The sequence below is a fragment of the Acipenser ruthenus genome, chromosome 25 (assembly GCF_902713425.1).
Source record: "Acipenser ruthenus chromosome 25, fAciRut3.2 maternal haplotype, whole genome shotgun sequence".
Lineage (NCBI taxonomy): Eukaryota > Metazoa > Chordata > Actinopteri > Acipenseriformes > Acipenseridae > Acipenser > Acipenser ruthenus.
Genome location: NC_081213.1, coordinates 27,384,118 through 27,411,138, shown reverse-complemented (window position 1 = coordinate 27,411,138; position 27,021 = coordinate 27,384,118). Strand labels below are relative to the sequence as shown.

Sequence of the window (27,021 nt, the reverse complement as noted above, 5' to 3'; positions counted from 1 at the left end):
ACCAACACTGATGAGGATGAGCAGAACACTCTTCCACTTCTGCATCTACAGCACTAGGATGGTTTTAATGACATACTTGTGGGGGAACACTCGTGTGATTCCTCCATCTGTGGCTGCAAACACTGCCAGCAATCCATACCTGCAGAGAGACAGCGAGAGAGAGGAAGAGGGGGACATTAACAGTGGAATGTCAAAAGATAAAGTAGTTATAATGGTTCTTAAATGTTCTTAAAACACGTTATTGATTCTTCTTCTTCTTCTTCTTCTTCTTCTTCTTCTTCTTCTTCTTCTTCTTATTTCTTCTTCTTCTTATTATTATTATTAGTAGTAGTAGTAGTTGTTGTTGTTCAGGGATGAAATAAGAGACCTGTTTCAACTCACCTGAGCTTGTTACCTATGCATTGTGGATAATCAAGCTTGTATTAAAACCTGGCATAGGTGAAACTGCTATGCAATAGGAGTCTTATTTCCATCCCTGTATTTGACATGCTTTACAACGCATTTAAATCTGGTCCTTAAGCCCCTTCGTTGATAACAGCACCAGCAATAACAGGATGGCAAACATAAGGTTTTAAAGATTCATTTTCCTTTTCGTTACTTTTCAGCACAGCAGGATGTCAAAACAGGTGTTAAAAAACGTTTTACTGGAAAGCCTCTCTCTCAGCCCAGCAAAGAAAGCACAGTGGACCCAAATACTTTCAGACAAACATGGCGGAGAGGGCATTTGTCTTGTACATCCAGAGATGTTTCAAAGCAGAGGAAGCTGAATTTAGCATCCCCTTGCTCTGCAGACCTGGTGTACAGAGAGCATGCTGCCACAGTGGATCACTCACGTGCTTAAGTCCCAGTTCTTCCACACTCTGTCCACAAGCTGTCTGATAATCCCTGTATCCAGGATCAAGTTGTGCAGGAGGAAGTTATCACCTTTTAATTGAAAGAAAAAACAAATTGAAAAGATATTTAATCATGTCAGCTTAAATTGAAGAGAAATGGCTCTGTGGTGGTAATAAATGCATTGCAGTGCATGCTGGAGACTAAAGGGACTATAGGTTTTCTATGAAATGACAGATTGAACTGGCGATATTGTGAAGGTCTTTGTATCTCACCGTCCATGAAAAAGGTTGTAGTCTATCCAACCAATAGGAAAATAAAGGCTGATGGCTTTATCGTGGAATCTATAGAAAAACAAAATGCCATGCAAAATCCCATCTTGGGTACTTTTTTGGGTGTTTTCCAAGATGAGCTCAAATATTTGGGGATCCATTTAAACGCCACCATACTAACACCCATAAGCCTGCTCGACCACCTGACATTAAATCACCCCGAGGAAATCTCACCCCAGTGCATAAGCAGCCGTCCAGACGAACACTGAAACTGACAGCCGGTCTAAGTGTTTTGCAGCCGGTGAGGCTTCTTTAGCTACTCACACTGCTTATGGATCTAGAGGAGGTGCAGTACTCGCACTGCTTGTGGATCTGGAGGAGGTGCAGTACTCGCACTGCTTGTGGATCTGGACGAGGTGCAGTACTCGCACTGCTTGTGGATCTAGAGGATTGCAATACTCGCACTGCTTGTGGATCTAGAGGAGGTGCAGTACTCGCACTGCTTGTGGATCTGGACGAGGTGCAGTACTCGCACTGCTTGTGGATCTAGAGGAGGTGTAGTCCTCACACTGCTTGTGGATCTAGAGGAGGTGCAGTCCTCGCACTGCTTGTGGATCTAGAGGAGGTGCAGTCCTCGCACTGCTTGTGGATCTAGAGGAGGTGCAGCACTGCTTGTGGATCTAGAGGAGGTGCAGTCCTCGCACTGCTTGTGGATCTAGAGGAGGTGCAGTACTTGCACTGCTTGTGGATCTAGAGGATTGCAATACTCGCACTGCTTGTGGATCTAGAGGAGGTGCAGTCCTCGCACTGCTTGTGGATCTGGAGGAGGTGCAGTACTCGCACTGCTTGTGGATCTGGAGGAGGTGCAGAACTCGCACTGCTTGTGGATCTGGAGGAGGTGCAGTACTCGCACTGCTTGTGGATCTGGAGGAGGTGCAGTACTCGCACTGCTTGTGGATCTAGAGGAGGTGCAGTACTCACACTGCTTGGAGTCCGGAGTGACCTTCTCCATGAGTGCGATGAAGTTGTCCAGGAATTCCGTGTTGTTATCGGAGAGTTGCAGATCCTTGCAATATTCCCTAGGGATCGGTGGATGACGGCAAGGGGAGAGGGGATGGGGGAGGGGGGAGAGTTTCGTTTTTTCATGTAAGAGAAAGAAAACAAAAAGTACATGTTTGCAACCCAGCATGTCTCCCCCCCCCCTGCTCTCCCACTACCTGACATATACCAGGGTTAGATCCACAGAGAAGCATGCCTCAACTCTCACACTCTCACCCTTACACAGTGTAACACAGACTACCTCACACACACTCACATTCACACACATATACCAGGGTTAGGATCACAGAGAAGCATGCCTCAACTCTCACACTCTCACCCTTACACAGTGTAACACAGACTACCTCACACACACTCACATTCACATATGCATTAGCCTAACATTCACCCAGACACACAATCCTACCAGTGCATACTCACAATATAGATAAACAGCACCCTTACAAGCATGTACATAGTGTCAGTCATACAGTCCTTTAAGCAAACACAGCATACAGTGGTACACTTGCATGAGAGGACAGGTGTACACACTGACACGCTGACACATGCATCTCGAAGAAGCGCACATGCACGTGGTTGTGTTCGCCACGGAGACCCTCCAAGCTCTCATTCAGGAAATAATGAAACCAGCATCTCACAATAATGACCCCCCTGTGGAGCTCTGTATAACACATCTTTAACTGCTGGCAATATCTATAGTTTTCAATGCATTTGTTAAAAAGGGCTTATAGGTTAAACAGAGAACTTGGAGGATCTGGTATTAATTAGAATACCTGTGCAGTTGGTCAGGCTGCCACTTTGCTAGCTGCACAAACGTACACACACACACACACACGTGCACGCACACACACACACGCACACACACACACACGCTGGCCAGCCTGCCATGCAGGGGGGTCTGGCCCTTGGCCGGTTCAATCCAATCTCATGCGGAGGCATGCGTCTCCATAGAGGTCTCTTTTGGGGAGAGGGGGGGAGGGGGGGTGTCAGGGTTAGGGTCGGGGATGGGGTTGTGTGTTTAGGGGAAGGGGCCGGGGGGGGGGGGGGGGGAGAGGGGCTTATTTTTTAGATACCTTGATTGTTATTAAGGAACATACTGTATGTACTGTATCACACTCCTCTGGTTATATCCATAGCACAAAAAATGAAAGAAATAAAACAAACCGACGAAACAAAACAACACTCTGGAACGGAATGAATGAGCGAGGGGGTGTACAGTATGCGGCGGAGAGTGCAGTGGGTGGCAGGAGCGAGGCGGAAGGCAGGGGGAAGGGGGGAGCTCACAGGACAATGCGTGGATTCAAAATTAAAGAAGCACAGATGGGAAGAAAGCAAGCATACACACACAGCTACCTGGGAGCAATGAATACATGTCCCTCGGACTCAAAACTGCTTGGCAGCAGAGATTCAAAATCTGCAATAGAAAGGGAAGATTATCTGGGAACAGCCGCGGGCTGGGGTGGCTTTTTAAATGAAAGAAACAAAAAGAGGATAAGCTAGGTTATGGATGCTAGATTAGATTTGTTTTCGTTATTTATGTATTAATTCTGTTTGATCTTTGCTGGGTTAACCAGTCAGCATTTAATTTTCATGGAGGGAAAGTTGTCGTTAGCCAAGAAGTTGCCAAAAAAAAAAAAAAAAAAAAAAAAGGAAATAACAAAAAAAAAAAGAAACATTTAGAAACATTTTTGAACATTTTTGAAATTTGCTTTTGAAATTGAAGAATCCAAAGTCAATTGAAGAAAAACTGTAAAAAGGCAGCAAATGCATTCACATGACAGCAAACTCACTTTCTCTGCGTTACTGGTGTAGGAAGTGAGTTTGACGAATTTTTTTAAAAGTGATGAGAATTCATTAAGGCATCAACATGGCCAACCAAGGGGGATCAGTGGTGAGGGAGGGGGGGTCCTAATGGAGACAGTCTCGCCGCAGACTAGAATAGTGGTCTCTGCCTGTGATGTCAGTGCCGTGGAATTATGGGAGAGCAGAAAGTGCGAGGCATTGTGAGGGGGGTCATGTGGTAGTAATCAATTATTATTATTATTATTATTATTATTATTATTATTATTATTATTAGCAGTAGTAGTAGTAGTCGTAGTAGTATTTATCCAAATTGTAAAATTGACAAATTGTAATTTTAAGTTAGTATCACTTTATTCAGCAACTCTATGTTTCTAACAAACTTCAGGAAGCTAAAGACCTGACCTGATCTTCTGAACTTAGTTCTACTGGAACTACAGTATAATAGAACCTTTGAGGTAAGTTTTACAACCTGTGGTCCTAAACGAATGTGAACCAAATGAAACTGCAGACAAATCAGATTGCAACAGATTGCTGTGAGCATAATATCTCAAGTGTTTGCTTTTCTGTATCAATCTGCCTGGCTCTGCCTGGGTTTTGTACAACGCATTTAAATTCCAGCCTGTTCCTCAATCAGTGAGAAGGGGGGACTCAGTCTGCATTCTGAAGGGGTCACAATTATCCTCCCCACAATGCAATGCACTTGTTGACAGCCAGGTGGCAGCATTGGGCTTCATTCTTCAGTCTGTGGTGTGACTGTCAGACTGTAACGCAGGGTCTGGATACAAGCCAATGAGGACAAGGGGTGGGGGGTGGGGGTGGGGCTTATACACAAGTATTTAATACCACGGGGACGGGGGTGGGGAAGTGGGGGATGCTCCTTCAAGAGAACGTGACAACTAAACCTAGATGTGACACAGTTATTGAAACAGGAATTTCAATATCACAGCTGCAATCCCCTGCTGCAAAGGGGTTCTTGTCAATCTCTATGGGTAGACAGAGATAAGGTTGGAAAACAAACAAGCAAAAAATAAATGATATACATTGTATATTATTAAACTGATATCGAACCCTGTGGTGTGAAGGCTGTGCTTTACTGGAGAAACAGGTTGAATCTGTATCTGTGTAGGTAAATAGGAAGAACATGATATATTCCACTACTCCAGCACTGCTTTGCTCAGGGTTTTATTTTGTGTACCAAATGCACAGCATGTTTGGTATTACGTGTGTGGGGTTGAAAAGTGGTAACGAAACAGCACTAGCTGAAGCACGTGAAAGTCGAGACACAGCGAAATGTGTTAGGAATCAGTGCTGGAGACGCAGGAACAATGTGCTGACCTCTTGTTTAGTTTGTTTACTGCTTTACACTACCCTTGGGTCGCCTGTCTTGGCGTTTGGAATAATGAAGGCTTTGCTGTGAGTGAGTGTGTAATGTGTGGTATTGTAATTCTGTATTACGTTACAGATTTACATTTTAAAAAAAGAACACACACACACACAACACAAGCTACCGTAAAGAAAGAAATAAAAGTTTTTGCAGCTTAGTTCAAGTTCATATAGCGACACACCGGTCCCTTGGAAATGATAAGTAGAGTAGAGTCCATCGTGCACTCCCTGAGTTGTACGGGAGCCTGGTTAGTTCTCTCTGAATAGCGGTGTGACATGTAGGCCTTGTTGTCTCTGCAAGACTAGATAACCGGGGTACGAGGAGAGAGGGAGGGAGAGGGAGCGACAAGGGATGGTGAAGAGGTAGAAAAGGAGAGGGACAGCTGGCTAGACACTAAGGCAAATCAGAAACCATTTACAGAGAGGAGGGGAGCAGGGAGGAACAAAAAGGAGACACGTCGAACTGAGGAACCAAAGCAGCTTCTACTCCAGAGATAGTGTGACAACTTCAGCGGTGGTGAAACTTTATAAAGCCATTGTGAGGAGTACAAGACAGGTTACTTCGTAAGGGTCGGGAAGGGGGAGTGAAGAAGTAGGGTCTTGGAGGCAAGGCGGGCAGGGGACAGGCAAGCAGGCTGGGAACTGTGGAGGGAGGGAGGGAGGGAGGGAGGTTGTATGGGGGTAGGGAGAGAGCGTGAGGGTGTAGGAGTGGGAGGGAGAGAAAGAGAGGGTGGGGGGAGTGGGGGTATGGGGACCAATATTGAGTATACTTGCCCTTGTTAAAGTTGTTTTGCACTGTGTGAGTCCATCACAGAAGAGAAAGCAAGAAAAAAACAGGGGGTCGGGTGGGAGGGGGTCACAGACAATATTTTATTCAATTACTGTTTGAATAAAAATATTGTTTCTCTTTCTTAAAAATCAATCATACTGAAAAAGAAAACAACAAAATAAGTCTTGCAAGCACACCAAGAATAACCAAAAAAACGAGAAAGTAAGAATAACAGTAATAATAATAATATTAGGAAACAACATCGATAACAACGTTAAGAAACAGAAATAAATAAAGGTTTAAAATATAAGGGCAAGAAAATAAGATTCAGAAGCAAACCAACAGTTAAAAGGGAATGAGCCAAAAAGAAAGAGAGCTAGAGGAAAGGAAGGATAAAGAACAGGTGAAAGAGTGGAAAGATGAGATAGGGAGAGAGAGAGGGGAGTGAAGAGGAGAAGAGAGGGAGAGAGAGAGAGAGAGAGAGAGAGAGAGAGAGAGAGAGGGAGAGGGAGAGGGAGGGAGGGAGAGAGGGAGGAAGAGAGGGAGAGAGAGAGGGAGAGAGAGGGGGAGAGGGAGAGGGAGGGAGAGAGAGGGAGGGAGGGAGAGAGAGCGAGAGAGAGAGAGAGGGAGAGGGAGGGAGAGAGAGAGAGGGAGAGAGAGAGAGAGAGGGGAGAAGAGAGAGAGCAAGTCTCCCCTTCAGACCTAAAGCACTATGTTTTTCAGACACATTCATGCAAAAACGGGGCAAAGACTTAAAAAGGGATTGGGGGTGGGAGGGGGGTCTCAGAGAATGATTCCAAAGCTAATAGTGAAGCAAGTCCAGTAAAAACAACAATTAAAAGCAATCCAAAAAAACACCAGAACAGTTACACCAAGAAAAAACTGAAATAATAAAGAAAATATAAGAAAAGAACAAAAAACACAAAGACAAATAGTGAAAAGCATGCCAGTTTTCACAGCATTGTATACTTTCAATATAGCTGCTTCAGAATCATTGCATGGTAGAAGGTGAGAGCACTCCGCAAAATAATAGCACGGTAACCATTATTTTAACAAGTTTATCAGTCTTCGGACTTTAAGTAGAGCAAAGAAGTAAAGAAAAGTAAAGCATGGGCCGTATGTATGTTTTAAATCTTGTTGAGCTGGAAGCCTGGGGCTTGTTCTGTCTGTCTGTCTTGGTCTTGGTTAGTTCGCTCTGTTCCTGCCCGGTTTCAGTGGCTGATGAGTGGCTCTGAAGGGCAGGTGGAGGGGGAGAGGAGGCCGCAATGCCAGTACTTACACTGAACCTGCAGGATCTGGTCACTCAGGTTGGCTCGGATGTAGTGGAAACTGTATGGAGGCAACACCAGCCCCAGGCTGCAGGGGGCGGTGTGGGACAGAAAAGAAAAGATAATTACAATTGAAGCTGTACTTTTATTGACTTCTGGGTTTAAAAAACAAAGCTAACATTAAATCGTCTGCTGGGTAAGAGATTTGAAATAAGCACCCCCCCCCCCGTTTCTGCTTGTTTTAAAAGCATTCGTGATGATAAGCGATCATTTTCAGATTTTGTTCGTGCAGTGGTGTCCCTGTTTGAGATCTGAGCTCCCAGGCCGCCCTCTTACCTGTAGTCTGTGCCATTTACCGGAGCCCATGTGTACGTCCGTACCGACTCATCGATATACCTCTGGGAGCAAACAGCAGAAAATCTGTCATGATTTTATTCTCAAGACTCTTAAGATTATCTGAGACTTTATTGGTAACACTATCAATTTCTGGGTTTGTGTCACAAGCAAATACATCCAAAGACAGAACCAACGTTCTGAGGAACCAAAGTTCTAGGTTGCACGGGGGAGGGAATTTATGTTACATTCCCCTTGTTGTTATCAGAGGCAAATGCTAAGCATATGTATGAGGCCGTATTCACAAAGCAATTTGCCGCTAATTAAAGTTAAAACGAAAAGGTTCAAACAAGAGCTGCTAAATATCTGGGGATTTTTTTTTTGTAAACTTAGCTATGGGGTAAATGAACATGAATCGTTCTGAGAAATTGTCCTCCGTGAGAAGAGGTAGTTATCACAATCAAATCCGCTGCAATATGAAAGGATTCCATTTTACACAATTTTAAAAAAATGGACTTGTCTGTGCAGCGGAGAAGGAGGTCAGGCTGACCTAAACAGGGTGTCTGAAGAGGTAACGTTATATCCAACAGACCAGTACCTGTACTGGTACCAAACTGGGGTGCTGCTGGCAGAAAGGTAAAACAGCTGGATATAAATCAGAATAAAAAGCGAGTGGTGTGTTCTGCAGCAGACTTGCCTCATCGATTGATTTAATGAGGGTTCTGATTCTTTTCTCTCCTGGTTTCCCATCAATCATATCGCGACGGATCTGAAGAAAGAGAGCCGAATGAGATGGGGCTGACTCCATGAGCTGCAATCTCAAGACAAGACAGCTAAACAGTGGAGAACTGGGATTCCACAGCGAACAGCTTCCAGTAGTTGAAGCTTGTGCTTTGATGTGCTCTGTACTTTCTAATATAATCTGTAAGAGCTGTAACCGATTTCCCAATCGAACGCCGAGCAGGTGATAATGAACAGGGTTCAATACACTCACAACGGTTTATTATTCAAAAACACAAAGCTAACAAAATGCGCAGAAATCTTCACACTGAATATATAAACTATAACACATATTCATTATATCAGTCTAAAGAAAGAAAGGGGACATGCAATTATTTTATTAGATTATGACATTCCTCATCACAACATGAACAGTAGCTATAACGTGGTAGTGAGAAGCTATCAATCAATATGTCAATATGAGACGAGCCCCATGGTCCTACCTGCTGCTTGTTCTCGTCCTCAAGCTCTGCATCCAGGAGGTCCAGTGTGACCAGCTCTCCGAAGTTAATGATCTGGGAGAGAAGAGAGGGGGATCACTGTCCACCAGGACCTGACTTCTTTCAGAGTTCACTCTCAACTCTTACCTTTGAACCGAACGGCACATTTCCACCCCAAAACCAGAGTACAACTCAGTCTCATCTTGCTCCAATATGGAACTGATCTGCAGCATACACACATTCAGTCTGCATCACATGAAGCTGAATTATTGCCTGTCACGGTTTTTCAGGTACTATATTAATTCAGGGACATGCATTCTGTTTTAAAACCTTTCCTCATCTGACCCTCATTAGGTAAATGAATTTCTCCAGCAGAGCCAGCTGGAGAGCCCGATTTCTGCCAGCAAGCCACAGTCACAACTAGGGCTGACAGTGTGGCAATGGAAATGCAGCAGACTGATTTCAAACCACTTTCAACTCAGTCCCAATGGCAGATCGAGACAAGGCTGGTCCACATTTTACAAGGTCTTTGTGCATCCTACATCTGGGCTTAAAAGCCTATTGGGCTTGTATGAAGGACTAGACCTGATCCATGAATTATTTGCAATGTTTTTTTTAGTTTGCTTGAAAGTCGCTCCTGAATGTGTGCCATACTTCTCTACTCTTTCTCGAATCTTTACTAGTGCCTTTTTTTCAGAAAGAAAAAAAATGTTACCAAGCCAGAAACAAACAACTTTAACATTACATTTTCTTATTCATTTTTTTTTTTTTTAGAATTGTAATTGTTTATTCTATTAATTTTTTTCCCTTTCAGGAAAAAAAATGCCATAAAGACATTTTAGAAGGAAATAGCTTTGAGAACCTAGCCCATTATGTACTTGTTCAAGGAACCTATCGCATCTTTTGCTAGCCTCGACGCACCCTGTCACAAGCCCTGAACAAAAGCACTTGCTCTGATTTGTTTACGGGCTGCACTCAATGTTATTGGAAAGGGAAGCGCTGGTGCCGGGTTTTGCTGATGGAACACACTTTACTTTGCCCCCCCCCCCCCCCTCCTCTCCTCTTTTTATTTTCCAATTCCCTCCCTCTTTTGGCTCTCGTGATGAATGGGTCAAATTAGTTCCAGCACCTCGGCAGCTATCCGGGCTGCTCTGTTTAAAGCATTTCCCTCTTCAACATGATGGATTTTCAGACACCTTTTCTTACCCAAATGTGCTTAATAAAAAGGATGCCTGCTTTATTATCATTAAGCAAGCAGTTGGCTGTTCTGCACACGTTCAGAGAGCTGAGTGTGGGCCCTGTGTGGAGAATGAGAGAGACCTGGGCTGAGGAATCGAACCTTACCTTGGGCCGCAGGTTAGGGTGCAGGAGCACGTAGCCATTCGGGTCAACAGCATACATGTATCCATTTGCTCCCAGCTGCAAGGAAAGAAAGAGAGAATCAAACATAGAACCTCAGCTGTACTGGTAGCCATTGTTCTGTTGTGTTCACGATCACCATCAGCATTTTTGTTGTTACAGGCCGCTTGTCTCTAGGCTTTTAAATCACATTTAAAACCACCCCTGCTAGCTCTGGATCTGCTTGAATGTTATGTGACTCATTAACATTGTGTTCTTTGGGAAAGGTCTGTATAAAAAACTGCCATACAGACTCTGCTATCTTCCCCCGTACCCCAGGTCTTTCAGAGGACAATGCATCTCAAATGATCTTTCCTGCTGCCGACTCCACAAAACAGTTGAGTAATAAACTCTCAGCATTGCTCATGCGATGCTGCCTTGAAATATTTAAAGCAGGTCCTGGGGAATTAAATTAAGACATGGAAAGACTTTTTAATGCCAGGGTATTCATTTCAAAGACAGCATGCTTACAAGGCGGTTAGGACTGTGATATTGCGATGCTGGTCTGTCTCCAGTGTGAGGCGGAACCCATCCTATTCCTAGTCGTGTGGTGAGGGAGCACACACACCGAGTCAAGAAATGATGCTTTTACTGTAACTTGATGGGCAGCTTACGTACGTTGTATTGAGGAGTCAGTTTCTTGATCTCGTTCAGAGGGATGTCCACTCCCATCACTCCGAGAAGAAGCTGGTTCTGGAAAAGAAGACCAGAGGTCAACAGGTTAACAAGCCACCTTGTCAACCCTGACAGAAACAATGGAACATCCGAGCAGGACCAATTGCAGACCACAGCGGCACAACAGATTTGTTGCAGGCAATGGACCTGATACTGTAGCACGTTGGTAATGGTATAGTACCATTGGTACTGCTATGGACAACCAGTCTGCATTTGTTCCTAATATTGCTATAGTAATAATCTGAAAATGTTACCACTGTAGCACCATTCTAGTAATGCCTCTTACCGCTGTGCCAACCATTGCCCCTCAGCACAGAATCACAGAAGCGCAACTAAATCTGCACTGGAGTGGTTGGCCATGCTGAAGGTATTTGTGTTTAATGAAATGATGGATTTTGATACTGCGTTTAGCTTTTTGCTGAATACCATCAATAAAACAGCACTATTATGAAATATAACACATGCATCAAGTTGGCTCTCTGCAAAAAGTTGTTCATTTCTATATCTGAATCATTTTCTATATTTAAGTAGTGCAAACGTTTCAGGGAAGCAAACTAGACCAGACCCTTTGAAGCAGCGTAAAAAAAGATTTGTATTTAAAAATGAATTTCCTGAAACACATTACAATGACCCCCCTCTCTCTCTCTCTCTCTCTCCTGCCGCAGGCATTCCCAATTGGAATTTTATTTTAGAACATGGAACATGACCTTTCTCACTCAATACCTTTCTCCCCGGTCTGTGTAAACCAGTCACCTCTCCCAGCTGAGCAGACGCTGTGACATTTCCTATCCACACTGAAATATATAGGAAACCCTGGAGGCACATGCTGAAATCAAACAATATCTCTGCCATGTGTAAGCAGCTCAACCAGACTTGATCACATTTGAAAAAAATTAAACCAATTAATAATAACAATAATTAACAAATAATTATTAGGCTACAGCTTTTTTTTCCCTTCTGTAATCTTTGGACTCATAGATTGCTCCCTGACCTTAAAATGTTGATTTACAAGACAAGCGGTTTGATACAGGGCAAGTTAAGCCCTCTGTACTGAACCTGAAAAATGGGATTACTTGATGTCCAACTGTAACACCTTGTCCCATATTCTCATCTCCGATAGTCATTAACAGCACAATAAGAATGGGTGCTGGTTTTGTTTAAGTGCTTTGCCAGTTAAAATAAAAATAAAATAGTTTCATTTGTGTTGTGCTGAAAGCAATTTGCAGTGTGCATACAATCTATGTAATTACAGTTCATTGACCACAGGGGGTCAGTATTGCTCCAAGAAGAAAATGTCCAGGAAGCATGAATTTCTTCTGCAGCAGCAGGAGAGCCTTGAAGGGGAACTACAAAACTTGGCAATTCTTTTTTTTTCTGCCTGAACACTTCAAACTGTTCTGCATGTTTGGCTGAGTTTCGTAACATCTCAAACAACTGAGCCAAGCACGTCCAATGCATTGTAATTATTTGTAATAATAGACATGCAAGATGAACTAGCTGGGCAGTGAATTGCGCTGCCTGCATGCAGATGCTTTTTTCAGACGATTAGCAAATCTGTTGCTGTCATAATATACAGGGTGTGCCACAAGTCAGGGATCATAGGAAATATCGCCCTGGATAAGGGCGTCTGCTAAGAAATAAATAAATAAATATCATATAGTACACCGGTTAGGATGTTCTCTGTTAAAATCAAGTGGCCACAGCCTGTTGACTATCTGCACCACACTTCTGAATTCGTTCCTCTTTGCATAAGTTTGAAAATAAACTCATGTTCACTTTGATTCCAAGCAGCATTTGCTCCATAACACTGACTAATCCCACAGATAGTGGGATCTAGATAGATAGATAGATAGATAGATAGATTTACTGAGTGTCTCACCTGCATGTTTCCTTCCATGGTGAGGTTGAAGACTGGCATTGTTCCGGTCACTACCAGCCCCAGACCCTGCCGAGACCCAAAACAGACTCTTGTTAATGACCCTGTTGCTGTAGAAAGAACCCCCGCTGGAGGTCAAGAGGGCGGGGCCAAATCAGCAAGTGGGCAATGCTACATTTTGGAAATGGGCAGGGTCTGCTTTTGATGTAACCATGCCCATTTCCAGTCGGCCCCTTTTCTCAATTCTGCACACCCCTACAGCTCATTGTCCTGTCCCTTTGTTGCAGATGGGTACCCTCTTAGACGGTTTACCTAATTGTGAAAACTGGACACAGTTAATCCCTCAGCCTTATTGCGTACATTTCGCTGAATGATTTTCTATCAAACCAGTTGTCCTAAAATGACTTTTAAAAAACATCCGCTGAGTGAAAGCAACTCCTGACTCCTGGCAATCAGCAACCTTCCTATTAAACACAGATGCAGCCGAGATCAAGCTGTTGTTACAACAGGGTTGACTGGTTGCAGTAGTTCAGTGTTGATGCACACTAAGGAACTTTTTGGTACAGAGCTGGGGACTGGGGTGGGTGAAATCGGGGTAGTTTAAACCGAAGAGCTCTCTCTTACCAAGTTGTCCTGGTAGACGTTTGTCCACTGAACCTGCTTGGCTTTCTTTCCAGCCAGGACCATGGGGCGTCCCAGGACATCCAGATACTCCTGCGGGAACACAAGACACACACACCGCTCCCGTCAGGAACATCATCGTTATCTACAGATTGGCTTTCTCTGCACATTGATGCCTGTATGATGCCAGGCAGCACCGACTGTATTTAAGAGTCCTTTGAAACGATGGGTACAAATTAAGCAGTCTGCATGCCAAAGTGGTGCAGAAATTAAATGGAAACTCCCACACAAACAGCAACAATGGGAAGAGAGACTAACAGAAATACACCTAAAGGATTAGAATCAGAGAGAGAAAGAGAGAGAGAGAGAGAGAGAGAGAGAGAGAGAGAGAGAGAGAGAGAGAGAGAGAGAGAGAGAGAGGGGGGGGAGGGAGGAAGACAAAGAGGGAGAGCAAGATCATTTAGTTCATATTTGCTAAAGCACACACAAATGGAAACCTTGATTACAGCATCTTCTCACTTGCGGGGAGAACCCAGATCCTCTTTTTCTAAATTACAGCCTGTCCAAAACTCCGCGGCTGGGATCTCAACCTGCACTAAATCTTCCTGAGCATTACACCTGTTCCCTCTGAATTACACCGGCCGCCCGTGGCCTTTAGAATTGATTTTAAACACTCTTCACTTGATGCGTCGGATAATTACAGAACCAAATCGCTTTACCTGGTTGGGTTGATCTTCTGCTGCAAAGCTAGCTTCTCATTCCCTATAATCCTCCGCTGCTGGCCTGCCTTCATGTCTTCTAACAAGAGGCTCTCACAGTTTATTTTTTAGGGACTTCACTGTAGAGGAGGAGTCCTGTTTGTCATCTAGCTCTCCTGTCCATTTTTAAATGTCATTTAAACACACAAACACCGCCGCCCTTTAACTCTGTATATGCTGGGTGTTTTCCCATGCCTTGTATGGTTTATTTTCTTATCATCTCTAAATAGAATAAAAATTCAGTAAAAGCGCGGGCTTATTTATTATATATGTATTAGGATCTGTAGATGTTTAAAATGGATCCGTCATTGACATCTTTTTGTTTAAACCCTCCTCATCTCTAACCAGTGAGGCGCTTGAAGCCTTCCTGTTTTGCACTCCTAGTTTCGTTAACTTCCCTTGAACGAGGTGCTGACGAGCATAACCTGTGCTGTTATTAGCTTACTAAACCTCATGTATACCGAACTGTGGGGAAATATTTCATTAATTTTCTGACAGGCAGACCTTTTATACGATGTGAGCAATTTTCAGCAAACTGGAACGTTCATAGTAAAAAAAAAAAAAAAAAAAAAACGAAGTTACCAGCTCATTACATCTTGCCACTCAAGTTTTGACACATAACCCCCCCCCCCCCCCTTTCTCTGCCAAAGGAAGCTGCTTAAATCACCTGCCATGGCCACTCTAATGTATTTTAAATTGGAGCCAATTACTGGAGAAGCCCAGTAGACTGGAACACAACTGGGCTGCAGGCTTGGGATACAACAAGGGCTCAATAAAGTGTATTCAATTATTAGGGAGGGTCGTCTCTCGGAGCTTAAAGTTCATTTGCCCTGCAAGTGTTAAGATGGCTTTTGTGGTTTTGGCAGTTTGTTAAAATAATAAGAAACAGTTGTCTTCTGTGTAACATTTTGTCGTTCATTCGTTCGTTCGTTTGTTCATTAATTTTTTCTCTTTCTTTCTTTTTCTTTCTTTCTTTCTTTCTTTCTTTCTTCTATACAGGTCTGGTGGTTTAGTAGCTTTATCATGTTGCATGTTTACCTTTATAAGAGAGAACCCATAACCACTCAGAATAGTTTACCATGGTTTGCTATGTTTTTATTTTATTTAATAAGCTTCACCACACCTCTCTGTACAATGCTTATCTATGCTTTACCATGATTTTGTTGTGCTTTATTACACTTTGCTGTGTTTTTACTATGGGAAAGTTTTATAAGGGAAACCTCAAACTATGGAGAAAAGAGACAGCTCGACTGCATACCTGCAGCCTGCACAGCCCTATGCCAGTCAATCAATTCTTCATGAATAAGCCATAGATGAAGTGATTACTGTGGCTTGGAAAGCCATCACTGCACCATGTTGTAGGGTCGGAGCTGGCTCTCGCTGGGCGACAGGCGTGACCCTGCCTGAGCCAGCGCGGTTATTATTATTTTTATTATTATTTATTTCTTAGCAGACGCCCTTATCCAGGGCGACTTACAATTGTTACAAGATATCACATTATACATTATTTCACATTATACAGATATCATATTATTTTTACAGTTAGCAGAGAATAATCTCCCGGCAGCACCAGCCTCAAGTCTCTGCACTCCACCGGGCAACTTTTCTTTTCTCATGTTTCAATTAAAACTTGAGGTTTGTAAAAAGGAGTGCGAAACCAGGCCTGATCGGCTCCTCTAACCGTGCGCCTGATTGAGGGGTGTCCTGGAAAAACTCAGTTTCAGAGTCAACTCATTCTGCTTCTGCTTTTAACTGTCAAAAAGAACTGTCTGGAAAATGAGCAAAAGATGCGATGGAAAAACCTGATAACCCACAGGACTACAGGTAGATAATTAAATGATCAATCAATTCTACAGTTAATTATATATCTACAGTATTTCTGGCAGGCACTATCAGTAACAACACTCGCGTTTCAACCTGGGTTATCTTGTGCTGTGTATATATTATAAAAGCCATTAGACAGCAACATCAGCTTACATTTATACAGCTCCTTATCATGTCATGGTATCTCAAAGCACTTTACATAAGCGACAACATCATTCATTTCTACTAGCCTGTTCTTTTTGTATTCTCAAATAACGTGCTAGTATTGTCTGTATGACAAAGCGCTAATCTTTCATGTTTTCTTTTTGTTCTTGAACCAACGTTACGATCTCCTGACAGCAAGCATTTCATTTCTTGGTGCAGCATGACCAATGAAAGCCAGCCCAGCTTCCAGTTCTGCACAGCTTTAACCCAGCTTTACTGACCATTGCATTTCTAGCAGGTTTTCATGTGCTGTGTACTGCAGTGCTGGGATGCCTGCTGTCCTTTCTTAAAAATTAAATTATGTGTCTAAATATTTTTTCTTTTGCCGGTGAATGAAATTTAAATAGATAAATGAATACACATAAAAGCCTGCTCCCCTGCTCTCCGCGCTTCGCTCTCTCCAACGTGTTTCTTCAGTACGGCTAATTAGATATGACAGGAGGAAACATTACTCTCCTCACCAGGATCAGGGGTTAATAGGCTGTCATAACGAGTAGCGCTGGGTCACAGCCCTGGAAATCTGCGCTCCCGACAGACCCCTAACCTTTCCGGGGCCTGCTGATTGCCCTGGTTTGTAGTTACTTTTTCCATTTTTTTAGTTTTCAATTGGAATCTGACCAGGATTGAGAAACGGGGGATAATTCACTAGACAATGCAAAACAGATGAGAGCAGGCCTAATCAGACATAGACACAGGTCATTACAGCTCCAGTCATTTATCCAAGCTGAATATTATTATGCAAGGGCTTTTTCATTCATTTCAAATTACTAGATTGGTTTATACACGACTTGTGCAAATGTGTTTTGTAATAAATCTATGAAATATGATGCATTAGTTGATTACATTTAGCTTTTCTTAATTATGTGGTAAACGTGGCATTTTTTAAATACATTTGTAGGCGATTTTATCCTAATATTAAGATTCAGAAATGTGGTTTGCTTGTTTGTTTTTTAAGTGCATTTGCAGGTTTTCATTTTTCTGGCTGGCACGCCTTCCCCCCAGTTTTGAGCAGTGTTCCATCTGCACTCTTAATTTCATGCTTCTCTTTCTTAATTTCACCCCCACTTATTCCAGCGCACGCTTCACTGGGATGTGATGGGGGGCATCCTGTCTGTTTTCAGTGAAATGGAACGAAGAGTAGTTAGAAATGAGCTGCTGTAATACAACCCAGCAGGGGGCTCAAGCTGCTCTGCCAGTCTGGGATCACAGAGTTCAAAAAAACACCTGGCTACCACTGGGTGGAGACCTCCTCCCTGCATGGTCTGGCAAGCAAGCCTGCATCGTTGGAGGACAATCCCATCACTCCCCAACGCACGCGGTCACCGGCCGATGGGATAGGTGACCCCTGACAGCCTGTCACAGCTCGTATCCAGTGAGGGGTGCAAGAGGAAGGGTGTGTTGTAATGTGCTGGTGCGTGCATGTGCTAGAGTGTCACAGTGTATGCGAGGAGACTGTGACCCCTCCTCTCCTCTCCATCTCGATAGCCTCCCCAATCCAGAGCAGCCTTGAGCTGCTACGCGCTCCTTAAATTGCGGGAGAGCCTTTCCGAGTGTGGAGAATGGCTGATTAGAGAAGGAGCTGAATTAATTAGCTGCCTTTTAGTCTCTCTCTCTCTCTCTCTCTCTCTCTCTCTCTCTCTCCTTTCTTTGGCTGTGTTCTCTGCTAAGTGAGGCTGTGGAAAATCAGGCTGCAATCACAGAGAAGGGGGCTTTGCGCTTTCTAATTACCTCCCCTGGTCAGCTCTGATTGCATTTGCTATGCAAAGGCTTCAAGCTTCAACAACTCCCCATCTGAGATCAGGCTGGAGAGTTTGCAGTAATGGATCCGGGAATGTGTGTGCGTGCGTGTCTTACACAAGTGCGCGTCTCCGTGGTCTTATGTATGAGCAAACCATGTGAAAAACAGCAGAGGGGAGTGGAGTGAGCTGGCAGTTCAGCTGTACTCTTACTATTAGTTATAAAGGCAGGACTCTCAAATTTTCTAAGCTTCTGAGCAGTTTAAAGGACAGTCCAACACAATATATTTAATGACCAGTCAGACCTGGCTTTTGTTGATGCAGTCTTCACAGTCTGCATTAGCTCAGTACTAGCTATCTGCGGTCTGTTATTTGCAAGTGCAATTGAACAGTATAGATGGCAGGCTCACCTGGGTGTTGATTCGAATAGCACCCATTGAAGGAATCTCATAGTAGTAACCTGCGGAAGACAAAGGGGGGGGGGGGGGGGGTTGTCAGTCAAGCTGCACATTATCTACACCCAACAATAATACATGTACAATGAACGTACTCACGTTTAATTGCATCTAGCTATTTTGAATGTGTCCCTGCATTGGGGTTTGGGTACATATGAATTCATAGCTTTAAAACGTTATAAGATATACTTAAAATAACACTTGACATATTTTTGGAGCAGTTTGTCCAAACCAATCCGCTGTATGGATTCTCTTCGTAACTGATGCCATCAAGGCAGGTACAAGGGATCCCAGTTTTGAAAGAAACATTTTCAAAAGGGTTGTAACAGGAGTGCCCAGAGTCTTGCTCCAGGTACACCACAGCCTGCTCGGAGGGGTTGATACCTTGACAGATGAGGTCTCAGCTCAACTCCTGCCGTTTGAGCCACTTACAAGACTTTGGAAACCTGAGATGGACTTGCACTCCTGGCTTGATTTGTTAAAAGTTCTATCAGGTCACCTCGAAGTCTCCTCTCCTGAACTGAAGGAATCAGGCTGTGTTTTCAATGCAGGTGCAGATGGGCTTTCTCTGCAGAGGTACAGTACAGTCCAGTGCTTGAGATCACTAACAGAGATGTTCTCTAAAGGTCCTTGGAAGTGCTGCTTGTAAAGGACGCTGTGGCTCGCTCGCACAGCTCTCAATACATCACCAAGTAAGATTTCTCCTGAATATAAGCACAGACGTCAGCCGCCGGCCTCCACTGCCCTTGTGTTTTGTGTGCTACAGTGAGGACGTCTGGAAATCAGAGTCTGAAATCAGGGGTATTGTCACAATTCTGAATTTCTGAAATAAGTGTTTTAAAAGCAGGCTCTGTGATATTAGATCTAATCTGTTCACATAACTTCTTGGCCATGTTCCATTTAAATCACTTTGCTGTTTCGACATTCAGCCAAAATAAATAACAATAAAAAGCAACTATTGCTTTAAATGTTATTCAAATGGAACTGAGGCATTTATAAGAAACCTTATAATTACTTTATAGCATGATTTACATTTGTAAGATGGTGTAGCAGGGCAGCGCCCTGCCTGTAAATAATATTGTTGTGTGCTGATTTGGTGGTGGTTGGCAGGGATGGGGTTAATTTCCTATCCCTGCCAAAATACATGTGAGAATGTGGCTGGAGCTAATTGAATAATTGATAATTAGGCTCCAGCCACATGCTATAAAAAAGGGGAAAATCCTTTGTTTGGTGGAGGGAGTTGCTGAGTGAATAGTTTGGTGGTGTGTTGCTGTATTTTTGTTAAAGGTGCAAGTTCAGTGAAGGCTCTGTCCAGCCTGAACAGTTTTGTGTTTGTTTAACTGTTTTATTTTTGCTCTGTGAGCAGTGTTTTGATTTCCTTTTGTTATTAAACCGCGCAGCAGCGCTTTAACTGCAGTTTCCTTGTCTCTGAGTCTCTCTGCCTGCCGAATACCATCTGGGCCCACGACGCTACCCTGTCACAGATGGGTAACACTTTCCATTAAGTGTCTCTAATTACTGTGTATTTACATAGCAGTTACTTCGTAAATGCATGTGTACTTACACATCATTACAATGTTATTATGCATAGTTACAATGCACTTAATGTGTAAATCTTTTTACACTACATAACCCTGACCCAAACCCAAACCCAAACCATTTTCTGATACAATTACTTACATATATTGTGCAAAAAGATTACACATTGAACTAAAGTGTGCCGTGAATTCTCGTCCCTTGTTATGTACTGGAAGTGTTATCCAGACAGTTTTCTGCACAGAGCAGCTGTATACAGATGTATGGTGCTGTGGTGTGTTGCTATGAATCAGACTGGCGAGCAGTGGCTCAGCAGTAGGACAAACACTCATTTGTAGGGGTTCAGACATCCCCCAACACGAGCACACAGGCTAATTCATCAGGAAGAGAAAAACATGAAGCTTAGAAAAGTCACTTTTGCCAAAAGCAATCGCATAGTGAGCACACAGTAAAAAATATCTGCATAAAATCAAGAGGTTATCGGATTATAACCAAAAGCTTGGTGAAAATCTAAATGAAGACAGTTCTGTAGTATTGTGCTTACCATATAGGGTGTGACAGGCTGACAGACAGAAGAACGGATGCACAGACACGATCAGCACGTACGTTTCCCGTTTTTCAATAAACACCCTAAAAATGTACTGATGAGGAAAGAAACTTGGGGACACCCGACAATGGGCAGTGTAGTCTAATACACTGCCGTTAGGGAGTCTGCCCGCTGTCTGTGAGATGAGAGGAGGTTAAAAGCTCTAAAAGGACGAATGCAGACGAGCCCGGCTCTTTTGCATGGTGGTAAAGACGCTCGCTTGCAGAGCGTGGGGTCGCCGTTTCATGCCCAGCCTCCACCCCGTTACCCCAGCAACAAGATACTAGTACTACCACCACTTGCCACAGAGGGTGCTGTTATCTCCAGCCTACAAGTCAAATCGCCCTGCTTAAATGAGCACTGTCCAGCAATATAAAACAGCTTATTTAAAAAGCAATTTTCTTTTGGTATGGTTTATTTTCTGCAGATTTAAGAAAAGGGATAAGCAGGCCTTCACATGAATCGGAAGATACTCGGTCATTATGTACAAAAACAATTGCCTTATTTAATTAATTCCAACTTTACAACAAGCTAAGTTTTTGACAATTTAATTAGGAACCGTTCGAACATCACATCGGGTGGAATGCTTCAGCACAGCACCTGAATAATGAAAACTCACTGTGTAAAAGAGGCATCATTAAAATAAAGCCAAATGAAGCTTGTCTTGAAGAGATGCTACACAAAACACAGCCGAGTGCGAATTAGTGAGAGACTTCTTTTCACACTGGTACCTGTTGTAATAATTACTGCATTCATACATTATCAAATGATATTTAATTGTCAGTGCCTGGTCATGAACCACCGGGGAATATTCTCTAAATTATCGGGTCATTACAAATCTGACAGGGAAGCATAAGGTGAAGGTAAATAAAGGTTGTGATATTTTTAGACACAATAGAGAAGATTTATCAAGGCCTTTACACCAGACTGCAAAACAATGTTACAAAACTAGCAATAAAATGGTGCAGACGGTTAATTGAGGCACCTGGATGGCTGTCTGGGGTGGTTTCTTATTTTACTTTTGTAATATTTACAGTTTTAATTTCCTTTCACAAAAATTGTGCGAATTGCCTTTTCATGCAAAAAATTTCATTTGTCTTACTCGGTCTGATTCACTACATTTTTAATTCAGCATCGATAAACTGTAATAATGTATCAGTGCATAGCGGGGAATGAATCAGCATGCTGAATTATAGATATATTAATGCTTTGCAATAACAGGAAGAATCGTCAGTAGAGCACCAGATTGACTACAGAATTGCATCATACTTAATTTTTTGTATCAGTTGTATTAGTTAACACAATAAACAAGAGACAGCCAACCCATCTTACTACAGTACAATAACGAACAACAAACACAAAGAACACACATTGTTAGCACTTTACATTATACACAACAATGTAACAACACAGTAATAACTGGGTACCTACCAATAGTGTGTGCTCTTACATGGTAACTACTTGTAGAATATGGGTGTATTTGTAATTGCATCACGTAACAGTAGTTACCATGTACACACAGGAACCACATGTTATTACATAGTTAATACAGTATAATTACATGGTTATACATGCCTACTAACCTAAAGTGATATCAATGTTTCTCTGTGTCATTTTTTTTGGTATCAGACTGCTAGAATCTTTCTGCTAACTTTCATGCATTCATTCATTTGCAGTGCATATTCATATTTCCCACAGGAATGGCGCATGGTGTGTCCAAATGCCTTCCTGTACTTAATTCAGTCAGCGCAAAGCCCTTCTCTGATTGCCACTCTGGCTATGGGCAGTGAAGGGTTGACTGTGGTTCAGAGTGTGATTTGCCAGTTGGAACCAAGACTCAATCGCGACTTGGTGGTTTCCACACAGACAGCTTGACAGATCATTGTTTATACAGGCGTGGGTCCATGTGGCGCTGTAAAAACCCTCCACTCAGGACACAAAATATCTGGTTTGATTGAGCTGCTCAATGAAAGGAAAAGCAAGCGGCTTCTGTCCACTCCAGCTGCACCTTGTGAAAATCGAGCTTGTAAGGAGGCATTCTGAAATTCATTATCTTGAAAGGGGAAACAAAATAAAAGCATGTGTCCTTTACTGGTCCGGGACACATGCTGCTCAGTGTCAATAGAATTTACTCTTAGAATTCAGCCTGGAATGCATCCTATTTGGCACAGTGCATGTTCATTTCCTTTGAGAATTCTAGAACGCTGCCAGAGAATGGTGTCCATTCCAAAGAATACCAGAACCCACTGCCAGGGGTCGCTCTTTTGCAACTTTCTATCTGGTCAGCAAAAAGGTGTAAAAGACCTGAAGTTTCATATGACAAGGTATCAATCAAACTTGTTTTGAGCAGTACTATGGTACCAGAGCAATAACCACAGCAAAGCCTTATCACAATCCTGTTCTGGCAGAACTGTTTTGCTTGGATTAGCAAAAGTTGAACTTTCTCAAGTCCGGGCTTCCACTGCAAACACTATAAAATCGGTGGATTGATTAACTTCCTCAGCTGGCACACTTACTCATGGTAATGCTGCCTAATGTCTGTGCTGAGCAGTCAATGGCAGATTCCTCAAAGTGTGCTGTTGCTAAGGGCAGCTTGTTGCTAAGGGTGGCGGGTTACCTTTGTTGGCGCAGGCCATCCACTGCAGGGGGGTGACGTCATAGTTGTGCTGTCCCACTGAGAAGGTGAAGACTCGCACCTGGAATACACAGACAGAGAGAAGGTGAGACTAGCAAGTACTTAAAGGCAGCTATTCAATAATTTGAAAACAAGGAAAGCTGTCCTCCCTCACTTTTACTATTGCGTGCCAATCAATGGCAATTGAGTTCTGCAATGCGGATTCAGGAGGAATGTGGGAGAAGCCGGATCAGCTCGGATTGGCGGTCAATCCGTGGTCGGATAAAAGATAGAATACAGTTTGTGTGGACCAGCATGAATGAGACAGCTGCTCTATAGAGTTGCATTAGGGTTGAAAGATGAGCTGATCAAGCAGTGAAAGTGTCACTGAATGAGTAGAAACTGCCAGGCTCTCTGTGCTTGATGAAGATGCTTGCAATGTCAATGTCACCGTAGCCCCACTGCACAATATGGAGAGATTTCATTTTAAGGGCCCAGTTACTCCAGCGCTGATACAATAAGGCACTATTTGGTTTCAAAGAGAGATTTATTGCCTGTTTCTCAGGTCAAGGTGAGCAAGCGATATGGCGAGTCGGTGACAGGGTATTAAAACGCTTCATTAGGGACACTGTGATTTATACCTAGTATAGACACATCATGAGAAAGCGGCCCTGTCAACGAGCAAGGGAGAATTTACACAGGGAAAAACAGACCTGTAAACGGTGCCTTATAATTCGGTCTTTGACTTCCAGAACTTTATTGGCCAGACTATTAAACTTTAAGTGCCCCACTGCCCTTCTGAATCACAAGGACGGAAGCCTCAGTTTCTTAGCCTCTCACCTGTCACAGGCAATAAATGCATACCTGTGGTGTACCTACTCTGTGTATAGACAGACAGACAGACAGACAGACAGAAGTCTACATTTTAAAGCTCGCAGTCTTTGACACTCTTGTGTCCTGGGCATGGGAGACCCCTCCACTCCCCCCCCTCTCTATCTATCTATCTCTATCTCTCTCACATGAACACTGCACACTCTTTTCATTTTCAATCTGTTTCTCCTCCATTAGTTCTCTTCTTCATGCTCATTAAGTGGAGTTATGGCAGGGAGAGAGAGGTACTGTGTAGGGGTGGGGAGAGAAAGAGGGAGAGGGTGACAAAGGAAGGAGGGAGAGATGGAGATGGGCAGACCAGGAGGGGGGTTTAGGAAGAGACAAAGAGAGAGATAGGAAACAGACATGCAACATCCTGTCCTGTGCACACTACCAGCTCAGATGATTAAGTGTCTAATTAAGTATCGGATCAGAGCAACTAGCACATGCGACCAGTCTTGAAGCACCAGGATCTGCAAAGGGAGAGCGTGACAGGGAGAGGGAGAGGAGTGAAGCTGGCAGCAGAGTGACTTGTGTAACCCTATAATTACGTTATGACATGCCTTACACATTTACATTTGTAAGATGGGTAGCACTTTACATGAAGTGTCTAATTACTTTGTATTTGCATTGTAGTTACTTAGTAAATACATGTGTACTGACACATAAATGCAATGTTATTATGCATAGTTACAATGTACTTAATGAGTAAATCGTTTGCAGGATATACTGTATGAAAGTACACAATTGTATCAGAAATGGGTTTGGGTTAGGTTTATATCATGCCAAAAGATCTACACATTACGTACATTGCAACAATGCATAATAACATAGTCATTATGTGTAAGTACACATGTATTTACTGCGGAAAGTCTATGTAAATACACAGTAATTAGAGACAAACTGTAAAGTGTTATCGTTTATTTTATTTTCACAAGTCTCACCGTTTTGTTGGGCCAGTTGTACTTCTCGAAGACGTCCTGAACACGATCCTCTCCGCCGTCGGTGAACATCATGATGATCTTGTTGCAGTTCGCCCGGGGGCCGCTGGACCTCTGTGAGGACACAGAAACTTTACAGCAGGGGAGGATGAAAGGGGGGAATCTCCGGGAGGTTTAAATGAGGAACTTTCACTGCTTCCATGTTTGGAATAGTATTGTTGCAAAAGGATTCATTGTAAAAGAAAACCATTCCAAAACAACTTTTGTGTATCATCTTATTGTCATGTTGACTCTTTCCCTTTAAGAACAAACCAATTAACTAATTGTAATAATCATCTATTCATTTAAAATGAAGAAATAAATAAGTTCCATTTTTTTTTTTTTTTTTTAGAAGATGTGAAGTGAGTATTGGGCGTCTTCTTGTAACATGTAATAGTTCTCTTTGACCAAAGCACCCGACGTGAATGCTGTGAACCAAGATTCCAAGCATTCGCTGGAGTTGAGCAAGCTCTCTAATAATGCATTGAGGGTGTAAGGGGGGACACAATCATAACAAAGCACAGAAAAGGCGACTTACAGAGACTAGGGTGTGTGAACTATGCCTCCTGTGTGGTTCAATGGTTAAAGCCTCCTTATTACACTCTGCTATGCTTTCCCTATTACACTCTGCTATGCTTTCCTTATGCTTTATTACACTTTGCTATGTTTTTATAAGGGTATTCACTGAAGCTCAGTTTACTATCCCATAGTTTATAGGGTGCTCTTGCCTGCAAGACTTAATCTTGAGCCTAATTTACCAGCACTCAACGCAGACTTAATGTCTGACTGGAAACAGCGTGGTCTAATGCAGGCTCTATTCCTGTCTCTGATGTCACATAGTGACAGCCATTAGTGTGTAATGCAGTGTGGTCAGCAGCTGCTGCTGCAAGGCTTTTCAATGCCTGGCGCTACACCTAGCCAACCTGAGCAATCATTTCACTGCCGACAACTGGTCTGCTAGGCTGTATTGTTTCAGTGCATCACCTATGTATCATTTATAACATTAACAGCTTACACGGAGCAGCTCAGAGACTGCAGTGCGGAAGGTACTGGGTTAACACATTAAGTACCAAATACATTTTTGCTGCATTTATGTAATTTTATAGAATCTAGATCAATATTTCTTCACAGAAAAATTGTAAATCCTTTGTTTTAGGTACAAACTGCTGCATCATATTATGAGGACAGTCAAGTTAGACATGCCTGTAATCAGTCCGGTGGAATTTCACACCGGCTATGAAGCTCAACACATAGAAAACAGAGTTCAGTGTGGGCAGGAAAAAACACCAAGAAACTTATCATTTTAAGCATCAGTTTCTTATTTTATATTGAGTCATAAAAGCATCTGAAGGTCTGAATCTGTAGAACTAACAGTTACATTTAGACTTAACATTTGCGATGAACACAGTTATAGTAAGTTATCAGTTAAAAAAAATCTCCCAAAAATTACAAAGTAGCCTGGCTGGGGTTACTAACTAAAAGGAGAACAGGATACCATTTTCACATTCTGCTTATAGTCCTGCTAGTGATTCCTTTGGGCAATACAGTAGTATTATGGTAATAGAATCCCAATGGTGTTTTCTAAGTGCTCTGTTTGTGGGTCTGAGCAGCTCACTTCAATCTCAGCTCCCCAGATCTCTGCCTGGGGGCTGTTCAAGATTCCACATATTTGATTTCATCGCCCGCATATGTATGTATGTATGTATGTATGTATGCATGTTAGCCCCGTTCGACGAAGCCAAGAAGCAGGTGGAGGCTGGGGAAGAGGAGGGGATCTGGATCATAGCGGGGGTGTAATGGATTGAGACAAGTATAAATCCCATCCTTACCGATCACTGGACCTATTGTTTATCGAAGGACAAATAAGATACCAGCGACTCAACTGAACGATTTGTTCTGAGTATTGAAAGCACCTAAAATATGCTTGATTTAATCCAAGGTTAAAAGTGA

The 27,021-nt window shown here is 42.9% G+C and overlaps 1 protein-coding gene across 2 annotated transcripts in view; it reads right to left on the bottom strand.

The window, feature by feature from the left end:
- The window catches only part of LOC117412565 (voltage-dependent calcium channel subunit alpha-2/delta-2-like), a 180,820-nt gene that overhangs the window by 5,403 nt on the left and 148,396 nt on the right, over positions 1-27,021 (bottom strand). The window contains exons 12-27 of one of the 2 annotated variants that reach the window (XM_058999924.1): positions 25,036-25,146; positions 23,225-23,303; positions 18,441-18,490; positions 13,512-13,601; positions 12,891-12,956; positions 10,955-11,029; positions 10,283-10,357; positions 8,942-9,013; positions 8,416-8,487; positions 7,722-7,783; positions 7,397-7,473; positions 6,123-6,143; positions 3,516-3,576; positions 2,085-2,182; positions 834-924; positions 77-139 (exon numbers count right to left, since the gene is read on the bottom strand). In XM_058999924.1, the coding sequence (XP_058855907.1) occupies positions 77-139; positions 834-924; positions 2,085-2,182; positions 3,516-3,576; positions 6,123-6,143; positions 7,397-7,473; positions 7,722-7,783; positions 8,416-8,487; positions 8,942-9,013; positions 10,283-10,357; positions 10,955-11,029; positions 12,891-12,956; positions 13,512-13,601; positions 18,441-18,490; positions 23,225-23,303; positions 25,036-25,146 (1,163 nt within the window). The remainder of the gene's footprint in view (positions 1-76; positions 140-833; positions 925-2,084; positions 2,183-3,515; positions 3,577-6,122; positions 6,144-7,396; positions 7,474-7,721; positions 7,784-8,415; positions 8,488-8,941; positions 9,014-10,282; positions 10,358-10,954; positions 11,030-12,890; positions 12,957-13,511; positions 13,602-18,440; positions 18,491-23,224; positions 23,304-25,035; positions 25,147-27,021) is intronic. The other variant, XM_058999925.1, reaches the window with a different exon arrangement.